Consider the following 15,385-nt stretch of genomic DNA (forward strand, 5'->3'; position numbering starts at 1 on the left):
ATGACTGTTAACAAAGATGTATGCACAACAGCCACTAAATTCGAAGTTTTTACCTCCTGGAGGTTATTGCCTTGCAACTTCAGAACTTGAAGTAGGCCACAATTCTCAATGCCTTCAACTTCTGTGAGATGATTGAAAGAGCAGTCTAGGTGAACAAGAGTAGGTGCCTCACAAAGACCTTTTGTGCTGATTAACTGATTATGGTCCACAATTAATTGCTGAAGATTTTTCAATGACTCCAGACCACCTGAAAATTAAAGATTTTAGCTGAATCAAGCCACAATGAAAAAAAAATCTGTTGGTTTTCAAATACTAAGAAAACTGAACTTTCAATGTATTTATATTATCTATAGTAACCATTAATATTAGTCCTGTATAAGGCTTAAAAACAGTTACTGTACTTTGACCCTATCAAATATACAATGCATATAGTTCAAATTTCTGATCCTGTTAACCAAGCAATAATAATAGTTCATAACCTCTTTAGCACTTCTGTTGGAATAGAACATTCTTTTAGTGAAAAACTATACTTATTATGCTTTAAGAATTTTATAACTGCTACTTAGAATCCTGTGGGCTATGTGAAATGCTAACAGCCCTCCTGAAATCACCCTTCAGAATGGAAACAGTATTTATGATTAAAAGTTATTTTTTATCATTTTAGAAGATTTTTTTAAGTTATCAGTGAGGTGAGAACAAATTGCATTAAAATATAGACCAACATCACCTCTATTATATAAGTGCATCTTGTTTAAGGAACTATGGCATAAAATGTTTTTAATGACTAAATTTATAAAGAAAACTCAGTGCCTTTAAGTATAAAGCTGTATTTCTAGAGCCATTACACTCTTGACAGATTAACTCCTGCCAACTAGTGCAAAGAGCAAGATTGTGTGTGATATCTACCCCAAAAAGATGCAAAGGAAAAGGTTCCTGTCAGTGTCTGTTTCTTTCACAGAACTTTTCCCAAATCATCCTCTTACAATGGCAAAAATCACACTGTCTTTCCATGGTCTTACACATGCTAGATGTTCTGCAATGGCACTGATGCATCTGACTTGCTACAGGTCCAAGCAGTTTTTCTGTATCTCTGTAGTAAAATGCCTGTGAAGGGACACCCTTTACAAAACATATCTAAAATAAGGAGTTTCTGAATTTACTTGTCTTTCATGTATTCTTCACAGGATTGTTTGAGGTCATACTTGGTCTCATCTTTCTCTCACCCAAGACTTCCCAAGTTCCCAAATGAAGCTGAGAAAGCTTTTCAGAACTGAATGTCTTTGTGATTGTCCTCTGAGAATAAATTGGTTTATGAGACCAGAGACCAGCTGGTACCATACGTTATTGAGAATACAGAAGAATTAAAAAAGAAAATTATCTGTAAGGAGAAGAAATAAAAAAAATAAATGCCAAAACTAGCAATACATTTTTAAAAAAAACCAATCAAATATAGGCCTTCAAATCACAGTAATTTAAAAATGGAACTCCCCTAGTGGAAATAACAGTTGCCTGATATTAAAGAGACAGCATCCTAAATCTAAAAAAAAATATGCCACGCTGTAACTTCAAAACCCCCTACTTTAGGAAATAAATATCAAACCTTTAATTATTCTGAAAGAATTTCAAACATGCCCATGACATACTATTCTGACTGCAAGAGCCTCATCGGCATTCTTTTATGTTGGGATAAAAACAAAAAAGGAACCAGCACCATCTAGTGGTCTCAAAAGAATATCGTTTACAGGCAGCATTCACAGCTCCCAAGACTTCTCACAAGAGCAGTCCTTAAATCTCCACTTTTAATTTATCAGCATACCAGTACTGGAAACTTTAAAAGCTCTGAATTAGTCTGGAGTAGAACAAAGAGGAGAGACTGCACACACAGTAAGAAAAGGCATGGAGTTTATACAGGATCTGGAAATCTCCTATTCTGCATGCTGCACAAAGCACCTTTTCTACATCTCCTTCTCCTCATCTATCTTGTTTATAATTAGACTGGATGTCATTTGGAACAGACATGCCAAGGCCATATACATTGGGATCACAGTCTATTCTGGAACCATCAAATGCAGTCCAACAGAAGTATACACAAGAGAGAATAATGTAATACAAACAGATGGCATTTTAATGTTTCTTCTGCACACAGGCAAAATTAAAAATAAGCATTAAAGTCTTCTGCACATTTCCAGAAGATATTGTCTGTTTTACATATGATGGAACTAACAACAGCTATAGCAGTATATGGAAAAATACATTCTGTTGAAAAACATATGGTTTCAGCAAGATTTGTGGAGAACCTTTATATAAGTAGCTCTTAGCAATTTGCAAAGCGCAGCTGGAGTCTGTTAGCTAAGGACTTTATCTTAGCTATCAATAAAGTTCTGAAATAACTTCTATGTGGGACAAAGATGAATGACAAGAGAAGAGTGAAAGCTGACAGTGAACATGAAGATGAAAAACCACATAAAAAAAGCCCCAAACTGAAAGATGTCTGATTAAAAAAAAACCCTCTATGTGCTTTCTCAAAAAAAGTAGGTCCAAAGAAGCATTTATGACTATCTACAGTTATGCACTGCTATTCTTAGCACTGCCAGGATTTTAGCCAACACACTCTGGCAATATAGACATCCTACAAAAAAGCATATTCTATGACTCATGTCAAAATTGTGTAAGAAAATTGTTAAGTAAAGCATTCATCTTCAAAATACAAACATATGCACTGAACTTCAGTGTTTGCTGACACAATTACTTGATTTTTGATCAGTTCTTAACTGGAAAGGCGTAACTGAGACATAGTTCTCATAATTTTACTGTTATTTTTAAGGCTTTTCTGGCAACACTGATTTTTTTCCTACTGATGCTATATTTCAGTGAGAGGAGGAAAAAGAAAAAATAAATCATAGTATGCTTCAAGTTTCCTACAATAAGTTATTAAAACAGGAGTATTACAATCATAAATAAGCCTTACTTCTTAGGAAAAAAAATATTTAGGAAAAGCTTTATTAAAGCTGAATGAATGGAGAATATTTCACAGTACTGCAGCTTCCAAAACTGCTGAGGGACATCCTGCAGGATATACAGATGGAGGGATACATTAACTTCTTAAACCCCATAAATCCATTTTTGTGCATTCTATGTGACTACTTATAAACAATATGTTTTTATATGAAATAAATCCTGTATTATACACCTGTTTTAACCAGAGACCCTCAAAGCAATTCTGGAGAGCAGAAAGACAGATTCCAAGCTGATTTTTGTGAACATTTACCCACTTAAATTCATTAAAGATTCAGTAAATATGGCAGCACACTGCAAAAAACAGAAAATACAAGATGATTTTACTCGACTTGGCCTGTGCAAAGATAGTACATTCCACACAGATGCCACATTCCTAAATGCCACCGACTAATACTGCATCATTCTTACAGTCATGTTGTGGACACTTATCAAATGAGATAAATCTGAATAAGAATCTTATCCAGCATTATTTGCCACAAGGATACAGAAGAAGCTTAACCAGTTGATTTAATTGTTTCTCATTAGGGTAGTGATATGCTTTTACAGTAAACATGGATATTCCAGTACCTTTATTCTCAGGTATTATAAACTCTGTTCACAAGTACTAACATTCCAAATTTGCACATATTAGCAAAAAATATTAAAAATATCACTATTAAACCCTCTAAATCTACAGATTATCTTTTTTTAAGCTTTCACATTTCCTGTTTGCTGTGCCTTGTTATTTATCACGGAATCATATTATCCATGTTCATACTGTTTCAGTGGTTTTTTTTTTAATAGTGCAAAACTTTGTATACATTTTTTATGTGAATGTTTCATCTATCATCTTAATAATTGTTCTACATTATCATTATTTTCCTGCTGTCCAGCAGGAAAAGAATGTATATCCACAACTTTAAAGAACTTCAAATGTTTAAATTAAGACAAATAAACCATAGCATCATAGAATGGTTTGGGTTGGAAAGGACCTTAAAGATGACCTAGTTACAACCCCCCTACCATGGGCAGGGACACCTTCCACTAGACCAGGTTGCTCAAAGCCCCTTCCAGCCTGGTCTTGAACACTGCCAGAGATGGGGCATCCACAGCTGCTCTGGGCAACCTGTTCCAGTGCCTCACCACCCTCACAGTAAAGAATTTCTTCCCAACATCCAGTCTAAATCTTCCCTCTTTCAGTTTAAAGCCATGACCCCTTGTCCTATCACTACATGCCCTTGCAAAAAGTGCCTCTCCAGCTTGCTTGTAGACCCCCTTTAGGTACTGAAAGGCTGCTATAAGGCCTCCCTGGAGCCTTCTCTTCTCCAAGCTGAACAACTACAACTCTCAGCTTGTCTTCACAGGAGAGATGCTCCAGCCCTCTGATCATCTTCACAGCCCTCCTCTGGATTCACTCCAACAGGTCCATGTCCTTCTTGTGTTGGGGGCATCAGATCTGAACAAAGTACTCTGGGTTGGATCTCACAAGAATGGAATGGAGGGGGAGAATCATCTCCTTTGACCTGCGGGCCACACATCTTTTGATGCAGCCCATGATTTGGTTGGCTTTCTGGGCTGCAAATGCATGTTGCTGGGTTATGTTTCTCAAAATCAAAATTGAAATCTTCTTATCTCCTTTCCATTCCCAGCTCTGCACTCTTTCCAAGTAACATCTTTAGATTTAGCACAACTAAGAGTACAACTAGAAAATCCCTTTTTCAGATTCTGTGTTTCAATTTATACAAAATTAATTAGTTCATCATATGCAATTTTTTTCCTAGGCCATAAGATTTTATTTCAGTAGACAAATCTTTGAAGATTTATCTCTGTTAAGACTATAATACTGATGTTATATAGTCATCTGTATTCTGGTGGCCTTTACAAATTTCACAGCATGTCATGCACCAAAACCCAGGTCCCTAGAATACAGGGAGGCTGTTAAATCTAGTTCCATTCTATCTGATGTGTTGCCTTCCTGAAGGAAATTTGTGACTTTCAAGCCTTGTGAGCTCCTTTTCAAGTAAAGATTTGGCAATTTACTACTACCTTTTCCCAACTGTTAATGTTGCTTTTGGAGGACTACTAACATGGTCCTCCAGACATACATCATTCTAAAAACAAAAAGCTGGCTTCTCCACTTACATGCAGCAAAGCTCTTCGTTATTTTCACTGCACTACATTTCTCTAACCTTTTGTCAGTAGAAAAGGCTCTGGATCCTGCTTGCATCTATACCATGTCTACATAACACAAGGCACACAATGCAGTATTTTTGGCTTGCCAAAAGCTGACACACAGTATCTATACCTTAGGCAGTTTATAATCCAAGCAGCAGCACAAATAAAGTGGCAAACACTTGTTCACTGCATGAAAAAATCCTGGCTGGACAACAGAAAGCATCTGTCTCCTAGCAGAAGGATTTCATGTATTGATGCAGCTGTTGAGTGGTCTGGGTGCATGTAAATTCTAACAGGTTGACTGCTTGCTAAAGGTACACCTATTGCCTGCCAGTTGTTGGACAAACAAATATAAAAAACTGCCTTTGTAAATATAATAGGGGTTACCACACCTGCTGTGCCTAAATGATTTTACCTTAGACTCTTTTTTTTCTTTTTTCCAGCTTTGGTGCAATGAGCAGCAAGGAAGAGCCAGAGTGGAAGGAAACTATAGAATAACAGTTTGGAGCCTGAAAGGGCAGCATTTTAGTAGAAAGAGAGGCCATGGTCCGGTCTTAGCATGATACACAGAGTCAGACAAATAATATGATTTCTATATAATTACTTACTGTGTTAGGAACACACCGGAATTCTCTGCAGTTTCAAGGCTAAGCTTTATATTAATTGTTTCTGTAGTTAAACTGAACTCAGGCTACTCACATATCCCGAGTTAGTGCAGGTAATACTAGGGGTCCTTCTAGAAAGATTTTTAGTTCTCTTTGCCTGAGAACAGTTACATGACCTGGTAGATGGAATACACGGCAATAGCTAAACCATGCTGCAAATAAATGTGAAGTTGAGTATGCTTTAAAATGCAAGTCTGTTCTAAGTCTGTTTCCTCATTCTCCTTGGGCTTAGCAGTTGGCTGGCCCTGAAACCAAGGGAAATAGAATTTTGAATATAAACAGCACAAATATTGTTATACAAACTGGAATAATTTTACATTAATTTTCTTACCAATTCGGGTGATTTTATTGTAGGAAAGTTCAAGATTTTGGAGACTTATGCAGCCATCTAAGCCACAAACTGATGAAAGATGGTTCTTATTCAGAATCAGAATACAGAGATTTTCTAGATTTTCACAGCTGATCATCCGAATGTTGTTTTCCTGCAATAAAGGAAAATGAGACTATTAAATAACATCTTAAGTGAAATAGCAGAATTAAGTGCAAAAATATGGTAGATTGTAATCATTGCTTACTTTTATCCTAAACTTCTAGCTAGGAGCAAGGGCATCTCTATTTTTTCCATTAGGAAAATAAATTGATAAATGAGTCATAGAAACTGCCTTTTGTGTCCTGCTGGGATAGAATAAAAATGTATCTCAAACTTTATTCTGGCTCTGAAAAAGCCTAGAAGTTAAAAAGTGTAAGGAGAAGTTAAGCACAGAGTGGTCTTTTCCATACAGTCCCAGCTTCCCAAACCCTGGGAGACTGAACTAAAAATGGCACAGAAACCATCATATTTACTAGACATGCATGAAAACAGTTATGACTTTGCTGGAATCCTATTTACTAACAGCGAAAACCTGCTTTTAAAGGTATTTTGGTCACAAACACTGACACTGCTGTCAGTTAACGTTCTTCCCCCAAGAGATCTTGCTCTCTTAACATCCCTTTCCCCAGGTCATTTAATAATGCTTCCTCAGATTTTTATTTCACTATTTGCTGCCCTTGCTATTTTCTTCTGTTTTTCACCTGCAGATGCTCAAACACACAAAACTTAAAATTCCCTGCCTTTGTGACAAACTGATTAAGCCAAAGAGTCTAATTCCTATTCCAGAATTAACATGCCAACTAGATTTAGGTGCTAGCTAGAGCTGCAGGCAGACATGTGTACAGGTTTTCCTTTGGAAGCCATAACACTGATTCCTGCCCTTGGACAGCCCCTTCAGTTGTCCCAGTAAGTTAAAGCAGAGAACTGATACGGCTCAGATGTTAGGTTTTCTATCAATTGAAAGGAGAGGCAATATCAAGTAGGAATGAATGTCCAAGGGAAGCAGAGGCAGCTGCTTTAGCTATGTGAGAAATAACCATGGAACAATCTTGGACTGTTTCAAATATCACAAAAGAGGCTGTTTCTTCATTAATGGAAGACAACTGCCACATCAGCTGGCACAGCAAAAGTATATATTATTAATAATAATACTTTATATAATTATTAAAGTATTAATCAAGCATACTTAAAAGTATTTCTCAGGGTCTTCTCCCTGACTAAATTATCCTGGCGCATCCCAGTGAGGCAATCCTGTATATGGTTTAAAGCATACCATTTTAAAATTAAAAAAAAACCAACCCAAAACCCCAAAACAACTAACAAAACAAACCACACAACCAAAACTGTTATGCAAGAGACAATATCTGATCTAAAAAAAATAAATATCACATAACAATCTTAGTAGGACTGGCAGCTTACACTCTCATACTAATACTTTGCTCTTGTAATTTGAGGTACCCAAAATTATTGAATCCCAGAAATTACGTTCTGGATAGATAAGAAAACTGAGAAAATGACACAGGTATTTCAACCTGTCCTATTGCAATACTCTAGTTACTGCACAGACAACATTCCTTTAATTGTAATTATTATCAGCTCTCTTCTAATTTAATTAAACAAAAAACCCAAATGAATAAAAGCCCCATACTTTGGAAAGAACACCAGTTACTGAGCATGTAGAAACATTCAAGATTTCTACAAATAACAGCCATAGAAAAAACTTCCAACAGTTTGGGTTGGAAGGGACCTTAAAGATGATCTAGTTACACCCCCTCTGCCATGGGCAGGGACACCTTCCACTAGACCAGGTTGCTCAAAGCCCCTTCCAGCCTGGCCTTGAACACTGCCAGGGATGGGGCATCCACAGCTTCTCTGGGCAACCTGTGCCAGTGCCTCACCACCCTCACAGTAAAGAATTTCTTCCCAACATCCAGTCTAAATCTTCCCTCTTTCAGTTTAAAGCCATGACCCCTTGTCCTATCACTACATGCCCTTGCAAAAAGTGCCTCTCCAGCTTGCTTGTAGACCCCCTTTAGGTACTGAAAGGCTGCTATAAGGCCTCCTTGGAGCCTTCTCTTCTCCAGGCTGAACAACTACAACTCTCAGCTTGTCTTCACAGGAGAGATGCTCCAGCCCTCTGATCATCTTCGTGGCCCTCTTCTGGACTCACTCCAACAGGTCCATGTCCTGCTTATTTTGGGGGCCCCAGAGCAGAACACATTACTCCAGGTGGTGTCTCATGAGAGCTGAGTAGAGGGATTATGCTTCTTTTGATACAGCCCAGGATTCAGTAGGCTTTCTGAGCTGCAGGCATATACTGCTAGGTCATGTTGAGCTCAGCAACGAACTCCCCCATGTCCTTCTCCTCAGGGCTGCTCTCAATCCATTCTCTGCTCAGCCTGTATTTGTGCTTGGGATTGCTTCAACCCATGTGCAGGACCATGCACTTGGCCTTGCTGAACTTCATGAGGTTCACACAGGTCCAGCTCTCAAGCCTGTCAAGCTTTCTCTGGGTGGCATCCCTTCCCTCCAGCATGTTGACCACACCACACAGATTGGTATAATTGACAAACTTGCTGACAGTGCACTTAATCCCACTGTCCATGTCACTGAAAAAGATCTTAAACAGTGCTGGTCCCAGTACTGACCCCAAGGAACATCACTTGTCACTGGTCTCCACTTGGACACCAAGCCATTTACCACAACTCCTTGAGTGCAACCATCCAGCCAATTCCTTATCCACTGAGTGGTCCATCCATCAAATCCATGTCTTTCCAGTTTAGAGACAAGGATGTCATGCAGGAGAGTGTCAAACGCTTTGCACCAGTCCACGTAAATGACATCAGTTGCTCTTCCCTCGTCCACCAACACTGTAATGCCATCATAGAAGACCACCAAATTTGCTAAGCATGATCTTCCCTTAGTGAAGCCATGTTGGCTGTCACCAGTCACCTCCTTATTTTCCATGTGTCGTAGCATAGTTTCCAGGAGTATCTGTTCCATGATCTTGCTTGGCACAGAGGTGAGACTGACTGGCCCTTAGCTCCCTGGGTCTTCCTATCTTCCTTTTTTAAAAATGAGGTTTATGTTTCCCTTTTTCCAGTCAGTGGGAACTTCACCGGACTGCCACAACTTCTCAAATATGACGGATAGTAGCTTAGAGATGTCATCTGCCAGTTCCCTCAGGACCCATGGATGCATGTGGTCAGGTTGCATGGACTTGCATGCCTTCAGGTTCTTTAGAACCTGATCTTCTGCTACAGTGGGCAGTTTTTCATTCTCCCAGTCCCTGCCTTTACTTTCTGTGATTGGGGCAGTGTGGCTGGAGCATGTGCCAGCAAAGACTCTGACAAAAAAGTCACTGAGTACCTCAGCCTTCTCTATGTCCCAGGCATATTAACTTTCTTGTGAATTGGTGTTATTAAAGCACATGAAATAAAAAAATGTGAATAGAGTTGCTTCATGTAAATCGTCAAGTTCTGGAATTAAGATGCATCACAGAGCAAAATGTTCTCTTTAGTCATTAAATTTATAAGGCCATGTAAGACACTGTGCAGTAGCAAGTATCTGGACATTATGTCTCTAGTGTAACTCAATATACTGTTCCTTGAGCATATATGCGAGTATTTTAATATTCAAGGTGTGTATTGCAAAGGACTCTTCGTTCTGCCTCCTCCTGCTTAAGATGAGCATCTGCTATGGTAACCACATCTGCCTACTTATGAGTCAGAGGGAATGAAGTAATAAAGATCTATCACTGTGCCATACCTAATGCTAATCCTAGACTGATACTATCATGCACTTTTCTTAGTATATCTTGATTCATTTGCAGGATGTTGCTTTAGTACAATGCACATTATTATCTGCAATGCAAATCTGCTGGTATAACTTTGGGGATATTCCTGTAGTCTTAAGGCACTACAAGTTACATATTCAGTTAGATGCAACTGCACAGCCAAATAAGCAGCAAAACAGGTAGTCCTCCTGGGTTGCAATAAAGAATCAAACACACTTGGTACCTCCATGTTGATATACTTTAGGTCTTTGCAGTTACTTAGTCCTTCCAGTGCAACTAGTCCACAGCGCCTCAGGGTCAAAACTTGAAGATTTGAACACTTGGATAACGTGGAGAGGCTGCAAGCTGGCAAATCTTCAAGTGTAAGTGTTGTGACCTACATGCATTTATTGATAAACAAAATTAATTATTTGTATATTGAAAATTCATTATATAATGTCACATTATGGTTAGTTTCTTTTTTTTTAAAAAAAGAGACCAAAACTGCATTCTACCAACACTTTAGAAAATGCAAGTAACTAATGTTAATACTTTCATATAGAAAAGGATGGCAACGTTGGGTTTGATGTGTTAAATGGGAGAAGTTATTATGAAAACAATCTGTTTGATTTCAACATCCACCTTAAAATAAACACAACTTATACTTTGGTAATGACATTGCTTTGAATGGATGGAAGATTAACACTGAGCAAAACAATTAATAGTGTGAACTGTTTCCCATCATACTAACATAAATAATAAGTGACTGTGCAAGAACAGACAAAAGTAGTTCAGATTAAGTTTGTGTAGGCTAGTATGTCATCAAAGAGTGGATACCAAGACAGGAGCACAGAGCAAACATACAGTGGTAAGTTACTAAGTGATAGGAAAAGTAAGTGCTGGGAACCAAGAGATGTTCTTTATGGAAAAACACCATTTGTAAGCTGATCGGCAATGACTTGCTTCTGGAAGAGACTAGTATTCTCAAAACTCTGAAGGGGCTAGATGAGCAGGAGCTGAAATGCAGACCCTCATACAAAGGCAAAACCATGTTAATTTAGCAGAAAACAGGAGCTAGGAGCTCCTGCCTTTTATAGGCTTAATATACTATCAATCATCTGAAGACTAATACCACAGTGCTCTACAGTGCTCATAGGAGTTGCAAAGTGATTCTCATTGCTCTTATTTTGCACTTGTGCAGAGGAACTCTCACTCTCACTGAGATCTGTAACCTGCTCTTTCAAAACAGCATTCTGCTGATATACAAGGAAAAAAAATAAATAGCATGGCTTATCATTTCATTCTAAATCTTCTATATAGTTACATGCTGCAGAGTACTCCAGGGGCCACTATGAATTATCTTTTCTGTACTTAGTGAAGGCATCTTGCTAAATGAACTTTTCCTTGGTTTTTTTTTTATAGTTGCTTGCTTTCTTTGGTTTTCTTCATATACTTTAGACCAAGATTTACATGTGTTCATCCAGTTTATTCTCTTTTTTTCGATATCATCAGGAAGAATTAGTCTGCTGGAACACTCAGCTACATCTTGAATTCTGTTCCAGGTCTCTCTGACTTCCTCATTAGCATCTCCCATTAGAAACATAGTTTTCTTCATTGTGTCAGACTGAGAAAACTGATCTTTGACTTCTCTAGTACTAGCATCTGGCTTGACATTTGGTGGACTGCTGTGTATATTGTTTGTCTTATTTTCTATCATGTCATTAGCTCCAAAATTAACAGATTCATCCTTGGAAGTATGAATATCCGAAGCTTTATTAAGAACTCTAGTTTGTGAGTAATTTTCTTCTACATGTAGTATTGAATTCAGGTACATGTTCTCATTATTTACGTGAGAAGAGTATTCCCTCTTCTCTGAACCTAGCATATTTGGTGTTGGTGTCAAATTTCTTTCTGCTGGAATCATCCAATTATTTGCTTCATCCATCATTTCAGCCTGGTCTTCTTTTTGTTCTTCTGCTTGTTTATTTAGTTCCTTCTTCTGTTCTCTTATTATTTCCATATTTTCTGTCTGCTTATCATTTTTTATGCTTTCTTTGTTTTCTTCACTGTCACTCATGACAGCTTTTGCTCTTTTTTCTCCTAGTTTTCTGTGTTCTTCTCTTATTTGCAGCTTGTTTTCTCTTTCAAGTCTCAGGCTTTCTTTCTTTTTCTCATATTCCTCACACCTCCTCACCCATGCCAAATATTCCTCTCTTTCAGGTACTTCTTGTCTTTTTTTCCCCTCTATTTTTTGCCTATTTTCTTCCATTTGCATCTTCATTTTTTCCTCTTTTTCTTTCATGTCTATCTCTATTTCTTTTAGTATCTTCTGCTTCTTTTTTACTTCATCTTTCCATTCTTTTAAGATGGGAGCATATTTTTTATGGACTAAAAATGATCTAAATCTAGCTTGGATTTTCACAGCTGCTCTGTTCTGTTGTTCTGCCAGGTGTTGTCTTTCTTTTGCTTTCTGCTTTTCCAAGGCCTTTTTCTCCTCTTCCATTTGCAGCTGTAGCTTCGTGATCCATTCCTAGGCCAAACAATTAGGATATACTTCAAACACACTTAAAATAGGACAGGTGTTGGTACATATTTATCATTAATAAACAGAATCTGGGGTATTAACTGTTCCAGAATAATATTTATTCCCAAATATATGATAGTAACCTCCCAGTTCTTTGACAAAAGCTTATTGTAGACCTCATGTTGCATCATTTTGTCTCTCCAAGCTTTCTTTTCTTTCTGTAACTCATCTTCTACTGCAGTTTGGTGTTTCTGCGCAACAATTTAACTTAAATGAATATTGTATGAAACCTGGAACATCACAAAACACCCTCTTTCCAATCTCCCCCATCTTTTTGACTTTCTAACAGTCTACTTTTGTGAATGCCTGAATTAAAATGAGAAATTCAGCTGTGTGAGTATCAAAATAAACAACTAGAAACTTGCATCAGTAATGCAGATTGGGTCATGTTCTGAGAGATGCATACCTTCAGAGACTCAGTGTATTGGTATTGACCCAAACAACTGCCATCTTCCTCTCCAAATTCCATGCTACTATTGAAGATGAAACCTACTTTTATGAAACAACCATTCAAAGTACAGGTAGATAACAGAAACATTATGGAAACAAACACTCTGAAAGTAGCAGTCTCCCTTTAATTAGACTGGTATGATGCTGGTAATCTTAAAATCTTTCAAACAGGAATTTTGTCCAGTAAAGCTAAAGAATTTTTTTTCACTGGAATTGTTTCTAAACAGAAAATGAAAGTTCAAGTCTATTTTCTCGCTACTTGCAAATAAATAGCATGTCCCTCCTTTCCCAACATATTCTCGATCAGAAAAAAATCTCCAAATGATTTGGAATTACATCTGACTGAAAATTAGCAAACAGTAAGCACCTAAAAACCAGAGGCTGATCCAGAATCACATAGTTCTTGGTGGAGCCAAGATAAATCAGTACCAGCCAAATCAAATACACAGCAGGACATGAAGGAACAAGTACAAATAAACTACCATTTCCAACTTGGAGCATGAAGTCTCCCAGGTGCCTAAGCACTGCTTTTCATGCATATTCAGAAGCATGCCGTTCAGACAACAGGAGACTAGACTTCTAGATAATTCTGTAATGGAGGAAGTTAGTCACTTCTCTCACCTCCAAAAAGAGTGCACTAGTGACAGTACTATCAAAGTGTCTAAATAGGGATGTGCCCTAACTTGTCTGGAGAAAGAAAGCCATTCTACATCCAAAAATGGTTTGTGACATCAAAGAACAGAGGAAGCCTTATTAATTTTGTGGCCTATTGAAAATGGAGCTATATCAGACACTGAGCTGGCCTTCAGACATCAAAGGTCTTTTCACTTACTGAGCTCTTCCTTAATTTTGGTGACCTGAATTACCTTGCTGGGACCAAATTGCCCACTTCTTTCAGAAAGCTACAAATTAGTTAACTGAAAACGCAGTGTTAATGCATCTCTCAAAATACAAATATTTAGGCTAAATAATAAAATATTGTGGCCCCACATGTATAATGTCTGAGGGTTACATTTCTTCATGTTCTTATGCTCTTGTGGAGAGCTATCAAATTTTATCCCTCAGTATGCATCATGCACTACAGCAAAACACAACTAAATACTCTGAGAATGTGACCGGTCAACATACGGAGACATGTTCTGTTGTGGCAGAACTCCGTAGATGAAGTCTGACTCAATTTCCCAGATACAGACAAGAAAAGGGCATATTGTAACTTTTACCTAGATGAGGTACAGCACCAGCATTTCTGAAATTAGTAATTTTGGTTCAGATTACCTCACCTACGATTTTTCATCTAAATATGAAATTGGGTTGGGAGGTCCAAAGTAATGAAGTATTTTCTATTAAGGCACAGTGACTATTTTTCATTTGCAAATAATTTAGCACAACTCTAATTTCCAGTACTTTGGCTGGTGTCACAATATAAAAACTGAGTAAGGGTAAAGCCTAAAGAATAATTTAACATCTAGCATAGCAAATTCATTCACTGCTGAACAAAGCAGTAAACACATAAACCCCAATGGATTATACATATAAATCTTACATCTCGCTTTGGTATCACAAGTAGACAGAGTTTAGGACAGTTATACAGTTTGGGATAGTACTCTCTTTTTCACATTATATGTTGAATTCACATAGTCTAGATGGGAACAGGTTGGCTTCAGTATCATTAATTACCTTATGAAGAAGCTCTAACTTTATTCTTTCAGCCTCAAATTCCTCCAGATGCAGCACCCTTCTTGTGTGTTCCTCTTCATTCCATTTTTCATGTGCTTCCCCCTCAGCTTTCCACTTTTTCCTCTTCTCATCTTCCAGCTCCTTTTGTCTTTTCACCCAGTACTCAAACACCTGTCCACACCTTTCTTCTGCTTCACAGTGAGTAAGGCTTATGCTCATTTCAGCATCAGCTATGAATTTGTAATCAACCAAGAAAACCTTTTATTTAACTTCCTAGTAAATATTGGGGGACATTAAACAGTCTTAATGACAAGAAAAGGATTCTGTGCTGATACAGCCAGGTATATATATCCCCAAGGAAATCAAAACTACAACATGAGTCTTTTCTATCAAAGAAGTCTTATTATCATGATGCACACTTACTGACTCTGCTACAATCGTACTTATTCTATCAATGTATATTTCAGGATTACACTTTGGCTTCAGGATTAATGTCATCTGTAGCTATCAGCAGGGGTTTTATAACAGTTGCACTCTACCTCAAAACATGTAAAGGGTACAGTGAAGTGAAATGCTCTCAGCCAGTGTGGCTATAAAAAAATAAAACAAGTTGTGGCCACAGCACAGCCTACTTAGTGTCTCTAATCTGGCTTCCATTTGTATTCATAATTATTTAAATAATTTTTGGGTAG

At 37.7% G+C, this 15,385-nt stretch overlaps 1 protein-coding gene across 1 annotated transcript in view; it reads right to left on the reverse strand.

Annotated features, from left to right (window-relative positions):
- LRRIQ1 (leucine rich repeats and IQ motif containing 1) overlaps positions 1-15,385 on the reverse strand; it is a 113,547-nt gene that overhangs the window by 94,098 nt on the left and 4,064 nt on the right. The window contains exons 5-10 of the mRNA XM_037389905.1: positions 14,694-14,923; positions 12,683-12,757; positions 11,307-12,512; positions 10,227-10,379; positions 6,169-6,319; positions 54-247 (exon numbers count right to left, since the gene is read on the reverse strand). Of these exons, the coding sequence (XP_037245802.1) occupies positions 54-247; positions 6,169-6,319; positions 10,227-10,379; positions 11,307-12,512; positions 12,683-12,757; positions 14,694-14,923 (2,009 nt within the window). The remainder of the gene's footprint in view (positions 1-53; positions 248-6,168; positions 6,320-10,226; positions 10,380-11,306; positions 12,513-12,682; positions 12,758-14,693; positions 14,924-15,385) is intronic.

The sequence above is a fragment of the Falco rusticolus genome, chromosome 5, assembly GCF_015220075.1.
Source record: "Falco rusticolus isolate bFalRus1 chromosome 5, bFalRus1.pri, whole genome shotgun sequence".
NCBI lineage: Eukaryota > Metazoa > Chordata > Aves > Falconiformes > Falconidae > Falco > Falco rusticolus.